At 30.2% G+C, this 20,715-nt stretch overlaps 1 protein-coding gene across 2 annotated transcripts; it reads left to right on the forward strand.

Moving 5' to 3' along the window:
- Positions 1-1,987: 1,987 nt before the first annotated feature.
- Positions 1,988-13,447, forward strand: LOC129958823 (syntaxin-5-like). Of its 2 annotated transcripts, none has more exons than XM_056071522.1 (8): positions 1,988-2,068; positions 2,536-2,734; positions 3,293-3,372; positions 5,213-5,268; positions 5,373-5,482; positions 5,663-5,794; positions 11,919-12,125; positions 12,913-13,447. In XM_056071522.1, the coding sequence occupies exons 2-8, from the start codon at positions 2,564-2,566 to the stop codon at positions 13,192-13,194; spliced, it is 1,038 nt and encodes a 345-aa protein (XP_055927497.1). In that variant the 5' UTR covers positions 1,988-2,068; positions 2,536-2,563; the 3' UTR covers positions 13,195-13,447. The 2 variants fall into 2 exon arrangements, with proteins under 2 accessions (XP_055927497.1, XP_055927496.1); XM_056071521.1 differs by lacking the exon at positions 1,988-2,068 and adding an exon at positions 2,075-2,257.
- Positions 13,448-20,715: the final 7,268 nt, after the last annotated feature.

The raw sequence follows: 20,715 nt of genomic DNA on the forward strand, positions 1-20,715 counted from the left end.
ACAGTCAATAAGAAAATTGTATTTTCTGTAGTTAGTAAAGGATTCACTTATTAAATAAATCTTAAGAAATTTATTCACTTCCACCCAAGTTTAGCATTATATCAGTAGTTAATTGTAAATTAAGTGCTTTTTTTTTTTTTGCAACAGGGGTTTGTTTACTTACATCAATTAAATTTAGATAAGATTTTGCAGGTAAAATGTAATACAATATTCATGTAAACATTTTAAAACCGTTTAAGCATATTCAAAATTATGAGAAATTTCATCAAATGTTAATAAAATAAATTAGAAATGCACTCAGGATTTTGTTGGATTGTCCCCTTTTGTTTGTGATGGCAGATCGCTTTCCGATTTCTTTTTCCTCGAAGGGTTTTTCTAAAAAATTACTGGAACAGCTTTGAGTTTCAGTTTCTTATATTTAGTAAATGGACACACACTGAATGGATTCTTCAAAATGATCGGAGCATATCCCCGACTTCGAAGAAGGCGTAAAACCTTCTAATTCAAAGCTAATAATCCAAGTCAAACCAAAAACATTTTATCAAGACAATCACTCTTGTGTTTCGCATTAGAGCATCCAACAGCACACCAGTATTTCATCTTTTAACATATAATAAGAGATAAGAAAATGACTCAAAATTATAACTTCAAATGTAAACAAAAAATCCGCTTCATACTTGGCGGAGAAAGTTAATGGCAGACTCATCGACGAAAGCGTTGCGAATGAAAACTTAAATGCCATGCTCAGAAGTTCATGACATGTGACCCATTAGCACAGGTTAGCTTATCCTCAAAGGCTAGAGTGCAGCCCTTAGTCCTATGAGGTCTTGCACATTTTAGACATTTTATTGGTAATTTACAAGCTACAGAGCTGCGGAAGAAGCCGTGACCCCGCCAGCATTGAGAAGGCCCCTTCCTTCCTCTGTAACGCTCTACTGAAATTTTGGTGCCGAACATTTCAGTGAGAGTGTAAACCGTTTCTAACAGAGGGCCGTTTGCAATCTGTGCATAAAATAACGGCATCGGTGACTTGGTTTGAAATTTAGACTGTTGGGTGATGCTAACAACTGTGAACCCTCCCTTTATTAATTCCTCTTTAATTTCCTCTATGGGAGTGCAGGAGGGAAGTCCTCGAAGTACAACCTTTATTAGTGTCATGCGCATAAGTTCATGACATGCGACTTTTACGTCACATGAATTGACCCGTGACCTCGGAAGTCACGATTGACCCCATTCTCTGTGAAATGAAAAACTAGCATTGTGACCAAGTCTCACAACAATAATTGGTGGTGGTGGGGTTCTTTTCCTGGAGCGTACGTAAGTGTGTAAAGGACTTTCCTATGCATGACTGAATTCTTGTTCTTTAGTTATAAGTGGACATATCGTGTCGATTGTTCCTTTCTAACGTGAGCCAGAACATGTAATCGAAATATCACCAATAAAATCGTATCAAGGATTTGAATCTCGCCTCTCTTTGAAAAATATTGATAAATGGTATTTGTGACTGTTTGATATTGATTACATAATAAGAGTTCGTAAAATATTCGTCGTTCCTAACTGTAAAGTCAGTCGAAATAAATTATCGTTGTTGAATTTCTTTTATCTATGGGAATCTGAAATTTTTTCTCCTTTTTGTTATGACTTTTTGGTTAAGCTTTTTATAATCTGAAAATTCTATTTATCAATCTGATTTATCGAATTTTTATATTTAAAGATTAGTTTTTTATAACAAAACTTCTGCATAGTCAACAATCAAAAAGAAAAATTGTCTTTTTACGATCTTCGTAAAGAATTCGCATGCTGTCCTTAGATCTTTACAATGCATTTGGTTGGAGATTAAAATATTTTTGAGGTTCCTTAGTAGAAACAATATCATAAAAAGTATTGAACTCTCCTTTTGAACTATTGGAGAGTCCAGTCAATTGGCGGTAAAGCCGACTCCCTTGTTGGAACGAATATTTCAGTGCTTTTCAGCATCATCATCAACAACAACATCACCACCACCAACTGTCCCAATCCGTCATCACTGACGTTTAGCTTTGCTTTCTACTTGTGTATTTAAAAATCAGTGAGTACCATCCTTATACGATCGAACCAAATGTTTTGCACTAGAATAATTTAAACAGCTAATTAAATTAGCACTAGTACAGCTTTTCTTTATAAATGAAATGATTACTTAGACTCTGTTAATATCTCAATATGTTATTATAATATGCCAAATATTAGGCCAAGTTTCCATCTTATTGTTTCCATACACGTATGTGATTAATAATTATAATTTATTTTTTTGTTTGATAAGATATTTTTATTACAAATTTTATAGTCTCAATATCTATGTTATGATCATCTTTGCTGAATTCTTGGTTTTTATTTGAAACGATATATTTCTCCTTGTCTTGCCAGGATTTGTATTCGCTTGACGCTTAAATCTTAAAGAATTTTATGCACTAAATTAAGTTATTCATAATTTGTATCTAGAATTAATGTCTTTTGCATTTATAAAATGTTATTTGTTTATGTTTTTTCTTGTTGTAGTTAATGCAAAGTTTACTACTTTTTTCAAATGAACACCCTTCGGCGAAGAAATAATTCAGATTCAGAGTTCAGATCAGTTCCAGCTGACCATCTTAAGTTTCACACTACTAACAAAATCCAGTATCTTGAAACTGATATGGCTTGTCGTGATAGAACTGTGGAATTCAAATCAGTTGTTAAGAACAAGGAAGGAAGATTGGTTCGTAATATTCTTTTAATTTAATGTATAAAATATGCTAGTAATTGTGAAATAAAGAGTGTTAAATTTGTATTTTTTTAAAATTAGCTCCTGACTTTTTTATGAATGCGATTCTGTTTAGAATATTTCCACTGTTAAATATTAAGTATAACACAATTTTGGAACTAAAATAATGCCACAAAATCTAGATTTTCTTAATTTCATTGATATTATAGAAATTTTATTTGCCATAAATAATGATTAAAAAGAAATATACATAGGCAAATTAATTATAAAACTATGCTTATATAAATAGATATATTTTGCATTGATTATAGTTTTGGAATCTAAAACACATGTTAGGAAATAAAACATTCTTTGATTTAGTATGTTTGTTTGTTTTTTAATTTTATATATAAAAAATGTTTCAGTAAAATTATTGTATTCTGAGTAATTTTGTTAGAGAATGTATGACAAAATTTAAATTTCATACAATAAATAAGAAACTTAAAGCATTTTGCTGTATATCTCCATTTAATATTAATGCTCCCTTCTGCTTTTTTTTATATATATATATAGAAAGAAAAATATGTTCCTGTGAGGGGAAAGCGACACATAAAAAATTTAGAGCAGTGGACCCATTTTATGCAAACAGCAAAGTATGTATTTCTTTGTTTTGACTAGTTTTTAGTAAACTTATATTATAGAGGTTATATTAGTTTAAAGAAATATATTTGTCGTATAAAAGCTTTCAGGGATTTGAATTTTATAAAATTAACTTTGGATGAGATATTCTCATTTAGAAAGCAATTATAAAATGTATGGTTCACTCTTGTGAACAGTTTTATGGTTTTTAATTTAACAATTTCTAAATTTAAATATTTTATAACCAGTGTGTATGTAAGTAAATTTTCATATGTCCCGTTTTTAAATATCAAAGTTTTGTTGCTAATGATGTAGAGTGTTATAAAATTGATCATTTATTCTGGTTTCAAGGTAATATAAAAGAAGTAAAAAAAAAAATCGGATTATTTTTTACCACTAAATGAATTTTAGGATTAATATTAGTAATAATGTTTCAATTATGGTATATTCTTATTGACTGTAATCATCCTTTAATTTATAATGGAACAGAAAATGTCATATTTACAACACAACAAATGAGATGCAAATATATAGTAACTAGAAATGTGTTTCATATGTTAAAACATTAAAATGCATAAATTGAATCTTAAGTCTTATAATTTGTAAAATTAGTCATTTATATAGTTTGAAATTTCATTGATATATATTTTACTTTATCAGAATAAATGACATAATAAGCAGGCTTTTCTGAAAATTGTTTAGATCCTTTTGTGTATTTTGAAATGTGTAAAAATTTTGGCAAATCGCAATAAAAGCAAAATGCTGAAAGAAGTGATGAATTTTACTAACATTTAGTGAATAGTATATCATGAAACATGAGAAAAACCTTAATTTTTTTTTTTTTTTTTTTAAATATCTTTTCAAAATGTGTCGACTAAAAAAAAATATCTGAATATTTTACTTTTCAGTAAGAATATTTTACTTTTCAGCAGAATTACATTATAACTTTTCCATTGGATCATGAATTATACGTAGAAAATTTGAAATATAAAAAAGTTTAAAATATCAAAACTTCAAGAACATCATATCTTCTTTTTGTAACTTTATACATATTTTTAATTGTGAAATTTTACAAGGGAGTATCTTGTGTAGCAGTTGTTTCATATTAAAGAAATTAGGCTATATATTTTCAGTCTTTAGTACTTCATAATCTTCAGCATAGTAAAGTAAAAAAAAAAAAAAAAAAATGTAAAGCTTTAAGCAGATTTTGATGATAATTTTTTTCCTATTTTATTTTTAAAAGCAGAAAATTATTCTTGCTAGAAATTTCGTTAAATTTTACCAAAGAATTGCGGATTGGATTTCTCTAATCAACTCATTTGTTATTATTGTGAATTTTATACTGAAAGCTGTCAATTATTCATGATGCATTGTTCTCGTAAACTTAGTCCATAACTGAATTTGATTCTTGTAACATTCTTTTTGTTCATGAGTAACAAAATAATAAATATATATATATATATATATATATATATTTTAAATTTTACATCTGCTCAATGTTAGTAACGAAGAGAATTTGTTTTCAGGTAATTTTATTGAGATTTTGCTGAAATGATGTAACACATAATACTGGATGGAAATAGTAGAATTTGCACTTGATTAGTTACATTAATGATCTAATGCTCGAGTTTCATTTGAAAGTGATCAAATTTCTTAATAATCTAACTTTTGACTAATAAAATTAAGACTATTAGTAAACATTTATCAGGAAAATATTTATTGTGTCTATAATGTGCTTAGAATGAATGGCAGTGTTTGATTGGCAAGCAAAACTACCATTTGAATTTAAATTAATAATTAAATTTTGTGCTAAAAAAAATCACAAATAATCTTTTTTTTTCCCCCTTTTTAAAGTCAAATTGGAAGAGACTTGGCCAGTACATATGCAAAACTTGAAAAACTGACAGTTTGTAAGTAAAATAATTATTTCATATTGGCATTGTATATTTTGCATTAAATTTCATATGTATTTAATCAATCTATTATAATATATTTTGCTAATCTTTTGTTTTAGTGGCTAAGAGAAGAAGCTTATTTGCAGATAAGCCAGTTGAAATTGAAGAACTGACTTATGTTATTAAGCAAGACATCAACTCTCTGAATAAGCAGATTGCTCAGCTTCAAGTAACTAAATTTTTGAAAGATTTCAAAGCCTGGAGTTTTTCTCTAGTATTTCATCAGAATTAACAATTAGAGCAGTTGTTTTATGAAATGCTTTCAATTATGTTTTTCTAGAAAAAATGGATATAAGAAATAAATTTATTAATCATAAGTATTATTTAATATAACAATTTTCTTCCTCAGGAATCAAAAGCTAGAAATAACAGTCATGGAAAGCATATGCTTCATCATTCAAATTCTATTGTGGTGTCTCTGCAATGTAAGCTTGCCAATATGTCAAGTAATTTTCGTGAAGTTCTGGAAGTAAGAACAGAAGTAAGTAAATGTGGTCTTGGTAAAATATAATAATTTCTTTAATGAATAAATTTCTTTCAAAATAAAAAACACATTTTCATTTTAAATATTTAAGATAAATTTCTCTAAATTAAGAACTGGTTCATTCTACCAAAAAAATCTAATTTGACTGCATAAATTTTCATATTAAGAAAAATCTAAAATGCAATAGCTGCTGCTTAAAGGTTGGGACTTAGCAGTAACCTAATTGAGTAAAATCAACAATATTTTTACCACTCAAAGGGGAAAAAAACATATTTTTTTTTTAAACAGAAAAGGGCAGAACATTTATCTCAGGGTTGTGATTAATTTCAAATATAACTACTAAAAAAATTCCTTAGTTATTGCGTAGTTCCTTAGTTGATAATTATTCTATAACAAATTCTTTTATATATTCTTTGAATTAGATAAAAATGTCCAGACAGTTTCTTTAAAAAAAAAAGTCCAGACAAAAGGTGAACTTCGTCCATGGGAAAAGTGACTCTCAGATGTTTCCTTACAAGTGGAGCAAGATTTTCCATTATTGTTAATCATAATTATTGAGGAAATTGGTCAGTTCTGTGCTTCAAATTTGATCAAATCAAGTAGTGTTGTGATTACACTAAATTAATATTTTTGTGCTCATTTGGGTTTGGAATGAGATGATTTGGATGATATAAAGGGAATTATAACATTAACCACGACCATATAAAGTGATGTCTACAGCATATCCTTCAAAAAATGCAAGATACCCTGTGGTGTGTGTGTATATGTATATGTATGTAATGATATTTTAACTCTAATTTCAATTTATTTAATTTCCAAGATTTTATCCTAATTTAGCCCATAGTAACATCATTCTAAAGAATTCTCTTATTTCTCCAATTCCACTTTCTCTACTTAATTAATTCAAGAGAAGCTTTGTAAAATTGCTGAATCAGTTAAAAGCCTAACTCTCCCACACTCCGTGTGAAGGGCTAGAAAAATGTCCAATAAGCACATTCTTTTTTAAAACATCCTTGTGTTTTCCCTTACCTCGTCGACGCATATATCGAAAATCCCTATCGAAATCTCATTGTATATAAGCACTATGAAGAAATATTTTCCCTATCAATATCTCGGGTTATATAAGACCAGGTATAAAATGTTCAAGAGCTTTTTCCTCATTTCTTTCTGTGTTGTGAGCTTTTCCTCATTTCTTTCTCATCGCTCCTACTTGTAAATAATGCCTTCTTCTCCAAGATGAAATAAAACGATGTCACGAGATTGAAAGTCTCCTCACTGCCTTCAAAACTGCATTCTGCTTCACATAAAATAATGCTTACATATATATATAATCGTGACATAAATCGCACTTGTCAACTCCATTTTGGAAATAAAAGTAATAATGTAATAGGCACAGAAGTGATGCCTCCGAAAATATAAATATTATGATGAAAAATAAAGGATCTGATTTTGCAACTGATAGAAGAAATTTCCGAAGATTAATTCAAAGTTTGAAAGTAAAATTAACTCATTCTCGGTTTTGAAACAACCTCTTGTATTTGTTTGGAAATTCTTAAACTGTTTTTTTTTTTTTTTTTTTTTTTTATCAACTTCTTCATCAACCCACACTTGTTTCCATGTCTTAAAAATCAATTTGCATTCATTCTGATGCTCTTCTGTTACTACACCTATGTAATGCATTTTTGCCCTAGAGAGAAATTAATTAACTTTTCTTCAGGTTTGTATTTATACAATTGACATCTGGCATCCAGAAATTGCTTCTTTCTTTTTGAACATGTAAGCTTGACTTTAGCAGAGAAAGGAATTCATCTTGGCCAGTGATATCATGATCTTGTGCAATATTTTCTACTGATGTGTTTTTAAATTTTGCAGTATTTATTAAAAAAATAAAGATAATACATTTTCTTCTATTTTGCATCGGTATCAATACCAATCACTTTGATTCTAGGGCAGCTTGATTTTAGCTGAGAAATAAATTCATTTTGGCCAATGATATCATGATCTTGTGCAATAATATTTTCATACCATTCATTTTATTGTTCTTCCAATTTCATGAGGAGCCCCCTTACCATAGCTGGTTTTAGAGAAGTGCCAAACACATCTAGGTGCTCCTGTTTCTATTGCCATCAATGCTCTTAAAGATATATATTTTTTAATTCCTATAATGAGACTTGCTAAATATATGCAGTGTTTCTAAAATTTATTTTGCATGAATCCGTGCAATTTCAACACCATGGTATAAATTTCCAAAAGCACAAAGATACAATTCTGTGTTCTAATTGTCAGTTGCAGTACAATATTGATGTATGGAAACTGAACAGTTTTTTGAGAATTCAAAATGGTTTGATCGAATTTATTCTGCATATTTACGATTGAAGGTTTCAGAAAAATCAATGTGAAGTGATGTTTCCTCTTTTTTTTTTTTTTTTTTTTTTTTTTTGCTATTAATGTTGTCTGTGATTAATATCATTTAAATGCTGCATGAAAATTGCCACTGATTTCACAAATACTTTGAATAGCTCTATTTTGAGTACTCAACAGTTTCTTTTACTGTCTTCTTACTAATCTTTTGATTTCCATGAGTGATTATTTTTACATTCTTTGTTATCCAATGTTCAAATTTGATCTTGACCTGTGGATTATAATATAAAGTTATAATTATTTTTTGTTACATTCTTGGTATGTTCTTTCTAGGTATTCTTCCTTTATGTTTTTGTCGCATATACTTTTTTATAATTTCTTGTTCTGTTTTTTGTGTTCTCTTTTGACATCTTCATGCTCCACATTGAGAGCCATGACATAACCTTCCATGAGAGTCACATTGACATTATCTTGAATAAACATGTTTGTCTGGATATTGGTTTAGGTTGTAATATCCAGAATGGATGTAATTTACAAAATAACAGTTTACTTACAGTTAATCTTCCATCTTTGTGACAAGGATAAACTGCTAGGAATTTACTTGTGAGGAGACTTCAGTGAATTATTTAAAAGCCTCACTCCACATTTTTGTTTATTTTTAGTTATGCTTTTTCTGTTCTTGCTGTTAACCTGCTTGATGTATAATTTTCTGAGAAAGCTTTCATATCTCCTTTAAGCTTTTCAAGTTTTAATTTTTCTTTCCATTCTTTCATATGACAAGGTAATTTTCCAGCTTGATGTTAAAGATGTAAAATATCCTTTTCATCAATATTTTTAAGAATTCCATTAGTAATTGATTTTAGTATTCTCTTCTCAACAGTACTCAACCTGATGTAAATTGACTTTGACTGTAACTGTTCACTAAAGATTACTTTTTTTCCCCTCACTGTTTTAGAAACATTGTTAATACGTTTTAAAAAGTTTGCTGACTTAAGTATGGGGTCATTGATGAAATTTTACATTCATTTATTTAGCCATTTTTTCCACTATATTCTTATTTTGCCTTTTTTTTTTTTTTTTTTTTCATTGTTTTACTTTTTTTTCCCCACTCTCTTATCCGTTTACTCATTGTTTGTTTTGAAAAGGTACTGGTCTTTTATTTAAGGAAGTTAGGTTGTGAACATTTCTAGTTCCTGGAATTGGTCCTGGAGTCATAGGATATGTATCCCTATTGGGAAAAATGGCCAGTTTTCTTTTTATGGTTTTGAAATTCCCTGTATTGCTTTGCTGTTTTACTCCAATTTCTTTCAGATTTTTCTCATTTCCTTGTCAGAACATTGTGAAATTGGTTTTACCTTCCTTGTTATTGTTCTGTGAACTTTTTTTCTTTCTCCATGTATTTCTGGAAGTTTTGCTTATGTTTTTCTCGTGCCTTCTCTTTTTTTCTGTCTCTTATGTTTTCTACTTTATTCTGCCAAGTGCATGTCAAAAGTAAGGTTAGATATTTTCCTGGAAATGATGTTTTTTTTTCTTTTTTTCCCCCCCAAATAAAATGAGAATGTGCTGGTAAAGTTTGTACCCTTTAATTGTTAATACAATATTAAGAGCTAGTTGTTGCTTTGTGGTGGCTTACAATAAGGGCTCTTGCACTGTAATATTGAAACCATCTTTGAGCTGCAAATTTTAGCTTATTAAATAAAGAACATAACAAGTGTTCATATTGCTTTTTATGTAACAAGAAAGTAATTATTCATTTGAATGCTAATAGTGAAAATATTTTACTCAAATTTATTATTTGCATTTTTATACCTAAATATGTAATTTTATGGTCCTTGATTTTTCTAAAAAAGGTCCTTGATTCCCCCCCCCCTCTTTAATAAGAGTAGGAACCCTGTAGCAGACAAAATTATAGGCAAACAAAAGTTTCTTTAAAAAATGTTTTGCTCTATTTCCTGGCCTGGTTTAGGTGCTTAAATATAAACAATGAAAATAGTTATTGCCCACATTAAAAATGCTAATATCACTTCCTATTTCACTGAATATTTTTTTTTCTATTCATTTGAAATGTTCAAAAACTTTTGTGAAAAATTCCTGGGTAATTTAGAAATTAAAATGGAAAACTTTACTGTTATCAATAATAGGTATTGAAGCCTCTTAAAGGGTATTTTCAAGTTTATATGCATTCTTAATTGCGAAGCCTCTACAAAACTCTTTGGATTTCAAATGCATGCATATACTTTTTTTTTCCAAACTTCTGCAGATCATTAAAAAAAAGAGAAATTTGTCTGCAAGTTTCATGATTAGGTTGTAGAATTTTCAACTTCCTGTGTAAAAGATATCATAAATTATATCTTTAGAAAGGAAAATGAAATAAAGTGTGTGATGCACATATATTGAAAATTAGTATACATTTGAATAAATTATTTATTTGCACTAGGTATTACTTCTAAATTGTTTTGGTAAAGTGTAAATTTATAGTGCGATTTTGGCACATTTATATCTCTGAAAATTAAGGGAGATGTGACTAAACATTTAACCCTTTCTAGGGCTGTGGGAAGTATGCTTCCTACCAAATTTATCAATCTTTGTATGAAATTATGTAGGTTGGGATATGTTCTGACAAATTTTTTAAGAAAGACAAACTTAGATGCTTCAGTTCTTTGTCTCATACAAAATGTGTCTTGATTTGTACTTAATTATTAACTAACCAAACTAATTAATTAAATTAAATGTATCTAATAAATTAAATGAATCCCTTTCCTTATTCTAATTTCAAGCTTAAAAATATTTTAACATAATATGACTAGAAAAAAATGGCCCTTTAAAGGCTTAAATTAAGGGGAGAAGTTTTAGTTATGAAAAATTAAAACCACTTGTAGAAAAAGAAGTAGACAAAATATTTTTTATAAGATGTAATAGATTTTCAAAAACAAAATTGGGATGAGAAGGTTTTGTTTGGAACTGCAGATTGGTTTTATGAAAGAAAAGTTGGAGGGGCGAGCAGTCAGTCGATGTTAAGAACCGTATCTCCAAAATAGGGTAATTGGATCTCCCATTGATGCGCATGAAGAGTAAGAAAAATCCTTGTTTCCTTTTTGAACACAATCTCACATATACGCTGGTATTTCTTCCTTTGTCAGACAGTGAAAATTTTTAGAAGAACCCATGCTTAGAATAATTATTTGTTTGGAAGTTTAATTTTTTTAAAAAAAATTGTATATATTAAATTTTTTAAAAGGCAGTGCTCATAATAATTTTCATTTTATTGTTTTGTGACTTAAAATGCTGCATGTTTTCTGTAGAATGAACCAAATACATTTAATAAAAATGTGTTTTAAAAAAACTAATTCTAATTAGATTTAGCCTAATTGCAGATTTAAGTCTGAAGGCTACCTTCTGGGGAGTATGGAAACGTTCTGTTTTTCATTTGGCCGCATCTCAGGAATCTTGATGTAATGTGAAAGTACTGGTTAAAGTAATCATGCTATCATAGTTACAAATTTCTGTATTAGAGTTCAATAGCTAATTCACAATAGATATTAAAATGGTAGTAATTTACCTTGTCGATTGTCATCTTTATAGATGAACTATGTTTTGAATCATGTATTAGTAAGACTGGATTATGTACAACTTTTTTTCATTATATTCATCAGTTTCATACTAGAAATGAAATTATCAAAATAACATTAACACATTTCTTGAATAAATACATTAAATATGGAATTCAATGATTTTTTTTTGAGCATGTGTTTGTTTTCAGAATTTAAAGCATGAGAAGAGTCGTCGGGATAAATTTTCAGGATCTAATGGAACTACTACAGGAACTTTACCGTCTGCTATATCTGGTCAAACTAGAAGTGTTTTACTGTCTGATGAATCTGTAAGTTCACATTCACATCAAAATGATGAATGTGCTATAAATATTGATAATCAGTACCAACAGCAGTTACAACTTATTGACGAACAGGTAATATATTTTTCAATTTTTTTTTAATGTATATAAAATTATTGGGTTAAAATTGCTGCACCTTTATATACATACTGCCATCAATTTTGAATTACATTTCAATTTATTTTGAAAACATCTATAAATAATAATAGATTAAACCATGAAATTTTAAAATCATTGTTTTTCTTTATTAAGGTATGTTCTATGCTTTGCACATTTCTCTCAACTTTTAGATAGTTCATCCTCCTTATTACAGTGAATAATATTTAATTTTTAGATATAATTGATTTCAATTTAAAAATTGAATTGCAAAATCAGTCTGAATTAACAGTTTGCATGAATGGCGCATTTGTAGATATTGAATGAATTGCATTTACATTTATTGATATTTTATTACCAAACCTTTGATTTTAAAGAAATTATGAGAACAAGCCACTGGTTTCAATTCTATTATATTGTAATGATCAGATTTTCAAGAACTTTTTCTTTTAAGTTAAATGCTATATGTTTAGATGTAATTGATTTGACTAAGCTCTATCTTGCCTGTATTATGTATTGTATGAGTGAAAGAGAGAGAATATGGTTTTAAATATCTTTTTGGTTCTCAGGGAACTTTAACTTTGTATTTAAGTATCTAAACACATAAGTTTTTGTAAAATTGTATAAATAATTAATCACATTTAATTATTGATTACATAAATGAGGGAACCAGACAAATTTTAAAACTGTTTTACATTTACCTGAAAATTTGTTGGAATGGTTTTAAAGCACATAAATGTAAAATTTATATTTCTCAAATTTTTAGGATGCATATATACAGAACCGTGCTGATACAATGCAGAACATTGAAGCAACAATTGTGGAGTTAGGTACAATTTTTCAACAGTTAGCACATATGGTTAAAGAGCAAGAAGAAATAGTACAGCGCATTGATGCCAATGTTGAGCAGTCTGAAATGAATATCGAAGCGGCTCATTCCGAAATTTTGAAATATTTTCAAAACGTTACATCAAATCGTTGGCTAATGATTAAAGTCTTTGCAGTGTTAATAGTATTTTTTATTATATTTGTAGTCTTTGTTGCTTAGGCATTAAAAATTTTAGGAAATAACTGACATTTATAGCTCATATTACATTTCTGAGCAGTATGCATTAAGATTCATACTGCATTATTCCTGCATATTATATATGCTGTGAGTATTTGTTTCACACCTTATAAAATGTGTATATGTATATAAGAGAACAAATTTTAAAATACTCAGAAATTTGGATATTTATCACTTATTAAGTATTATGTATATGCAATACTCATTTTTTTGCAAAATGTCTCAATAAATACTCTGTTCCTCTTTAAAGTTTTTTTTATTGTATGTTTATAAAGTTGCATATGGTTGTAAACAACTTTTGGAAATCTATAAAATCCTACACATTTTAGTTTTCATGGATTAAAAAAATGCCACTTGATAATTAATATTATTTTTATCTAAATGTGAAAATGTTTTTGCTGTTAGAAGTGATGTTAATCTTTAAGCTTAGATTAACACTTAACAGAGTAACACAGGCTAATCTTAATTAACACTTAAAAGAATAACTTGAATAAATTTTATTATGTAATGTTTTGTAAAAATTAATCATTTGTCCATGACATCTTGTTGAAGAATTTTATTTAAGAGGTTTTGTTAAAATCAAAACTTTGCTAAAATAATAATACACTAAACAAGATGCATCATGTTAAAAAATTTAAGTCATGTGAAAACTTTATATATTGTTTGTAATCTTTCTCTATTTTTTGAACCAAAAGTTCAAGTTTTCTTGTGTGCTTTAATTTGCTGTTTTCCTCAGTTTTCAAAATTTTTTTAATTACTTTCCATCTTTGATGGGGTGCTTGCTATTTACATTTTTCTCTGTTGTTTTCCTGCTAACAATGTCCTCTGGGTAGTATTTTTTTTTTATGACTTTAAATTTTTGCATAAGCTACTGTCATTAGCATTGTGCTAAAAAGAAAAAAAAAAAAAAAAATGAAAATATTTAATGGCGGATGGCTCTTTGCTCATCATTTTGTATTTAATATTCAGAATTGTAGAACATCTTTCAATGCTCATTCTTTTGATCTTTTATCTATTGGGTCTAACATTATATAGAATTCACCTTCAACTTGAGGACCATGGAAACAACTCATTATAACTTTTCATCTTGCTTAGACTAGTATATTTTTCCAAAGTGTATAATTTAGACTCCTAATGTCTGTGGAAATTAGTTTGCCTGAATCATTAAAAGAATGACAGTTTTCAATCGATATTGATGAATTTCCATTGTTTGAGCCTTACTATACTCTGTGCTTGTCAAAATATTCATAATTAAAAATGCAACTTCTGTAATCTTTTTAAGTTTAACCTTTTCCTCTCTAGCAGCTGGATAAATGAGTAAAGGATTTGCCATGGGTAATTTTTTTGAAAATAATGAACACGTTTTGTATAGACTATTTTAACTTCATATAAAAATTTTTTTTGTACAATCATTAGGACCATTTAATATGATAGATTGAATTCCTGCAGCAGTAAACATTTTACTCAAACCTATATGATTACAATCATTCATTACATCATCCTAATACTTACATCACTCCTGAGCTTTTACTTTGCCACAATTCCTACCGCTTAAAGCAAGATTTTTTTTTTTTTTTTTTAAATATCTGTCTGTTCTTCAGTTTCGATTGAAGCATTCACACATGGTTCTTTAATCGAGGTAAAACTGCAATATAAAAATGGTAATTGGAGTCTTCTACATTAAAAAAACTTTTGGATTCTATATTTTCTTCCTTTACCATCTTTAGTTATATTTTTTGACGATAAATTCTTCAGTATTTCTTTCATTTGTGACTGTCTTCTGAATTGGCATTTCTATGCTTATAAATAGAACATGCTGTAGAAAAATTCACAATTTTGCCACCGCTACTGAGGAGTGCATAACACAAGAGTCGGAGCAATAATTCGGTGTAGCATGACAGACAAAAATAGCAAACAACATGAACAAGGATGTGATTCTTCCGGAACTCCACAATTTTCCGCTTTTTGTAACATTTTTTTTTTTTTTTTTTTTCAATTTATCACAAAAAAAAATCATTTTCTTACAAAATTTGTATTTATGAGGCTATTGAAAGGCTTTCCACTTCAGCTCCCAAATTCACGATCGGATGTAGTGAAGAAATACCAAAAAAATGTGTTGAAAACATATACTGAATATTCAAGCATATTTCAGAGTAAAGTGTCCTTGGATAATTTGCTGTTACAATCTGCGGCAATAATTGATCTTGTTTGTCGGAAGCATTCTCTTTCTGTGACATTAATGCAAGGTCAACCTGATCTGGTGACTAATGTCATTAATGCTATAGAAACAGATGCAGAGGGTGAAGAAGAGATGAAGGTACTCGGGTATCTTGTTACCAGTTTATGCGCACCACAACAGAAGGAACCAGTGGATAAGAGGTAGATGGAAGTTGAAAAAGGACATTTGCCATCCATGATCACTTGTTTTCATGGACCTAAAGTTAAGTCGAGTTTTAGTATCGTAATCTCAGTCATCACTTCTGAAACAAATAGATTAAGTATAGAATCGTTTGATCCCATTCAGACTGTGAAATATGAGCTTATGTCTCAAAAATAAAAATCTGCAGTTCCATGGTATAAAAAGAACTATATTAAAAATAAAGTGGACAGAAATTTCTGTTAAAACATGAATTCAGGGGGGCGGGGGGGGAGAGAGAAATTCTTATTAAAAAAAATTATGACTGACAATTAAGTCCAAGGAAAAAGCTAGTGCCAAAGGAAGATGCAAAGAAAATAGCTGGCGAATCTGCCAAATTGCAGAGAAATATTCATCTGAAAAAGAATGAAGTCCCAGGTTTAAAAAAAAATTTACCACATCCGAGTCTTGGACATAAAATGCAGTTGTTTAATATTTCAATGTGAGTGAGGCTCACACGCAAACTACGAAACCCGTATTGAGTCATGTCATTGAAAGAGCTATGGTAAAGTCGATCTCTCCATGCGCGTGTTTACCTCTAAGAATGCGCAAGCAATTGAGCACGAGGCGAAATTATAAGAAAATTCCTTTTATGCTGGTACGCTTGAGCTGTGTAAATGCGAGCAGCGAATAAAATTGTGGATTAAATCTGAATCATTCCTTTTCACTTTTATTTATGAAGATGAATATTTAGCAATTAAACAGGACAATAAACAAACTTCTGATAACTGCTATTATTTTTCCATAATGGTGACTGTGACGACAACTTTGTAAAAATAAATAAATAAATAAATCTTCTCTCCTACCGATTTCATTTTCCCTATCATGGCTGAAGTAAGAGCTGTAAGAGTTTCTCCCTACAGTTTCACCGATCCACATCTTTGGTTTGCTAAGTGCGAAAGAATTTTTGAGCTGGGAGTACTGAAACCAGTGACTGATAGTGTAACGAAATTCAACTACATCATGTCGAAATTGCCACTGTAAGCCGCTGTTTTAATACAAGATATAAATACCGATGCAGTAGACCCATATACTGCAATTAAAACGCATCTTAATCAAAGATCCGGAGAGTCTTCGCAACAAGAAATTCAAAAATTGCTATCCAGAGTGGAATTAGAGGATAGAAAACCTTCAGAATTACTAAGGATTATGAATCATCGAACCGCCTCACAAAATATTCCGAAAGAACTTATGCTGTAACTTTTCCTGGAACAAATGCCAACTTCAATCCAAACAATTTTGTCGTCGATTACACCAATAACGGTTTAAAAAGCCACGGAAATCGTTGATCGAATCCTCGAAGTGAACTTTTCAAATGTATCCCTACTAATGCAATATCTTCAAGCAGTAAAAATCGGATTCTTCGAAAAATTGAAAGACTTAATAGGCGAATCGACGAACTTACGATGAGGTAAGAGAAGCAAGATTACAGAAATCGCTCTCATTCACGCAGCCGTTCATCTTCCTAGAGACTCAAATGCATGTTGATACCATAGGAAATTCCACCGCAAGAAAATGCATTCCTCGATGCAATTTTTCAAAAAAATCGTCCAGCGAGGAATAAAAGCGATTACCTCCTCGCTCTCTCATGTTTCCCATCACTTATTTATTAAGGACAGATCATCAAATATTTCTTTTCTCGTCGATGCAGGATTTGATGTTAGTGCACTCCCTGCATCTTTTGCCAAAAAGAAAAAGAGAGAGACGGAATAGTATACAACAGCTGTCGGCCGAGAACACATATCCCATCAATGTATACGGTAAGACTTTTGACACTAGATTGAATCTGAGAAAAATATTTCGATGGTCTTTTCTAATTACATCTGTTCCAATGCCTATCGTATGAGCTCATTTTTTATACCATTTCAATTTACCGATCTCCATAAGAGTTGATAATGCGACCAAAATAAATACTCGTTGCAAGCTTATCTCATCTGAAGTTCATTTTATTAAACTTATTTCAGGTCAGAGTAATTTTAAGAGAAATTCCTGAAATTGTTAACCTCCTTCCTTTTCTAAAGAAATCAAACATAATGTAAAACATTATATCGAAACTTCTGTTCCACTTGTTTCTGCCAATCCTAGACGATTAGTTCCTGATCGTTAAAAGCATATGCTTATATGTATGCCATATTATACCTTATAAAAGCAACTATGCATCTCCTTTACATATGGTACCCAAGATAGATAGTAATGATTGGTGACCGGTTGGGGATTATCGTGTCTTGAATGTCCAAACTAAAAAGTACAAATATTCTATTTCTAAAATTTTAGATTTTACTTCAGAGCTAAATGACAAAACAACTTTTTCACATATTGATTTAATTAAAGCTTATCATCAAATACCTACTCATGAAGATGATATTCATAAAATTGCCATTTGAACCGTAAAAAGTACTAGAATTCAGTTCGGCCTTTGCAACGCCTCCTCAACTTTTCAAAGTTTTGATGAAATTATGAGATGTTTAAATTTTGTGTATACTTTCATCAACGATATTTTGGTTGCGTCATCTTCAGAGGAAGATCATGTACAACATCTCCGATTCCTTTTTGAGCGTTTGGATCAGTACGGATTGTCTATACATCCTTCTAAGTGTACATTAGAAGTACCCGCATTAGAATTTTTAGGATTTCAAGTGATACTGGAATAAAACCTTTACCAGATAAAGTAGATACTATTTTCAATTTCATCGACCATCCACTATCACACTATTGCATTGTATTCTTAGTATGTTAAATTATTATAAACGTTTCATTAGACAAGCTGCTCGTGTACTTACTCCATTAATAAAATTTCTAGAAGGCATAAAGAATAAAAAGCGTTCAAAGCGAAAAGTTAATACCAAACCGGAAGAAATTCTTTCATTGACAAATAAGGCCATCATAGCTTTTGAACAGATTAAGAAAGCCCTTGCACATGTTACTTTATTATATCACCCAAAACCAAATGCAAGTATTTGGGTTGATGCTTCAGATTTTGCTGTTGGTGGTGTTCTAACACAATACAGTGATAATCTATGGCAACCGCTGCCATGCTTGTCAATGAAAATGATTTCTTCCCAAAAGAAATGGTCTTAGTATGATAGAAAACTTTTAGCCATTTATACGATGATCAAATGAGACACATGTTGGAAGGAAGAGACTTCGTGATTTATATTTATCAAAAACCTCCGAGACTCTTGGATTTTATTTCGCATTTTTGTACAGATGCTTGGCATGTTTTCTATAGATATTCACAAAATTTGGTAGCTGATGCTTTATCTCGGATTGAAATCGACCCAATTTCTCAAGCAAGCTCTCTCATTTACAAGGACATAGCATCAGCTCAGTTAGTAGATGATGAACTCAAACGACTTCTTCAATCAAACTTATCATCTTTACTATTGAAACAACAATATTTTCCTTCAGAAGATATCAAGATACGATGTCTCCACAAATGTTCCTCGTCTATTCATCCCCAAGGATTACTGCAGACAGGTTTTCAAACACCTGCATAGTTTCCCTCGTCCTGGTATTTCTTCCTGAACAACAATGATTATTCAACGTTTCGTGTGGCCAAATATTAAGATGCGGGTAAAATCTTGTCAACTCTGCCAAAGATCAAAGATTCATCGGCACACAAAGACACCAACTGGTACATTGCATTACCCGATGCCAGATTTTCCCATATATATATATATCGATTTCCTCCTCCATTTAATGGTAAAATTTATTGTCTCACAATAAATGTCCGCTTTACACTATAGATAGAAGTAATCCCTACATCGGATATGACCCCTGAAACTATTTGTCGGTCTTTGTTATCTGGCTGGATATCTCGTTTTGGTTGTCCTACAATCATAACAACAGACCAGGATAGAAACTTTGAATGAAATCTTTTCAATAATCTCCTTGGAACTAACAGAATTCATTGTTGCGCCTATCACCCGAAAGCCAGTGGACTTGTTAAAAGAATACATCGCCACTTCAAGAAAGCAATTAAAGGTCATGAGACTTCTAAGTGGGGTGATATTATACTATTATTCTTCTTCACTGGTCTGGTCCTCATATAGTCGTCAGGCGAAATGACAAAGTGTTCACAATTCCTGTTAATGGAAAGAAGAAATCTGTGTCGATAGATCATGTCGAAACAGTCTTTTGTTTGGATGATAAAAACAATATTCCTTCTGTTCCTTAAGTACCTAAATCAGAACAGGATAAAACGGATGTAACTGTGTCTCATCCAGATAAACAAATTAGAAAAACTTTTTCTCAAAATAAATCTGGACGACGTGTCAGCTTTCCTAAAGTTTTAGAACAATTCATAACACTTTTTTTTTTTTTTTTTTGTAAAACTTTATTCGGTCTGTATATATTTTAGAAAATTTTGTATTTAATGTTCTATTCTGAGTATTGCTTTAAGAGTCGTGTATGAATGCATCTTTTATTTTTAGTTAATTAAGCAAGCTTTTTGATATTAACTGCATCATTTTTTTTGTATATATTTTATGTCGTCTTTTTTTTTGCTTATGTTGTAGTTTAGTGAATTTTATATGTGATAAAGTTATGTCATTCGCCTGCTCACTGGTGGATACTTTGTGGTAAAGCCGCTCTCTCCATGTGCGTGCTTACCTTTGAGAATGCGGAAGCAAATGAGCGAGATGCGAAAGCATGAGTTGTTGTTTCTCTTCAGTCTACATATTTTCTGATTACTGAAACAATAGTGAAAAAAAAATAGTTTTCAGACATTTCGCCTAATGGTGAAATTTAATCAAAATATGCTACCAATATGCTTTCCCTCTTTTATCACCCAGACTAAATGGCTTTCGACAGAATTACGCAACATCCTATGAATTCGAAACTCTTTCATCTTAGAGACGTACGTAAAAATCTCACTCAGTGCGTAGTTTGCATGCGCCTCCTAAGCACAGTAACAAAAATTTTAATGCAGATTTGCATCAATCTCAAGAATTATACAATTCAATTCAATAAATTTCGAGAAAAATCGAAAAAATACTACTTTACTGTGCATTCTCTATGGAGAAAACCTCAATCATTGCAAAATTTCATTAGTTTTTATTTCATATAAAAGCCAGTGATCTTTACAT

Source organism: Argiope bruennichi, chromosome X1 (genome assembly GCF_947563725.1).
Source record: "Argiope bruennichi chromosome X1, qqArgBrue1.1, whole genome shotgun sequence".
In the NCBI taxonomy this organism is placed as follows: Eukaryota; Metazoa; Arthropoda; class Arachnida; order Araneae; family Araneidae; genus Argiope; species Argiope bruennichi.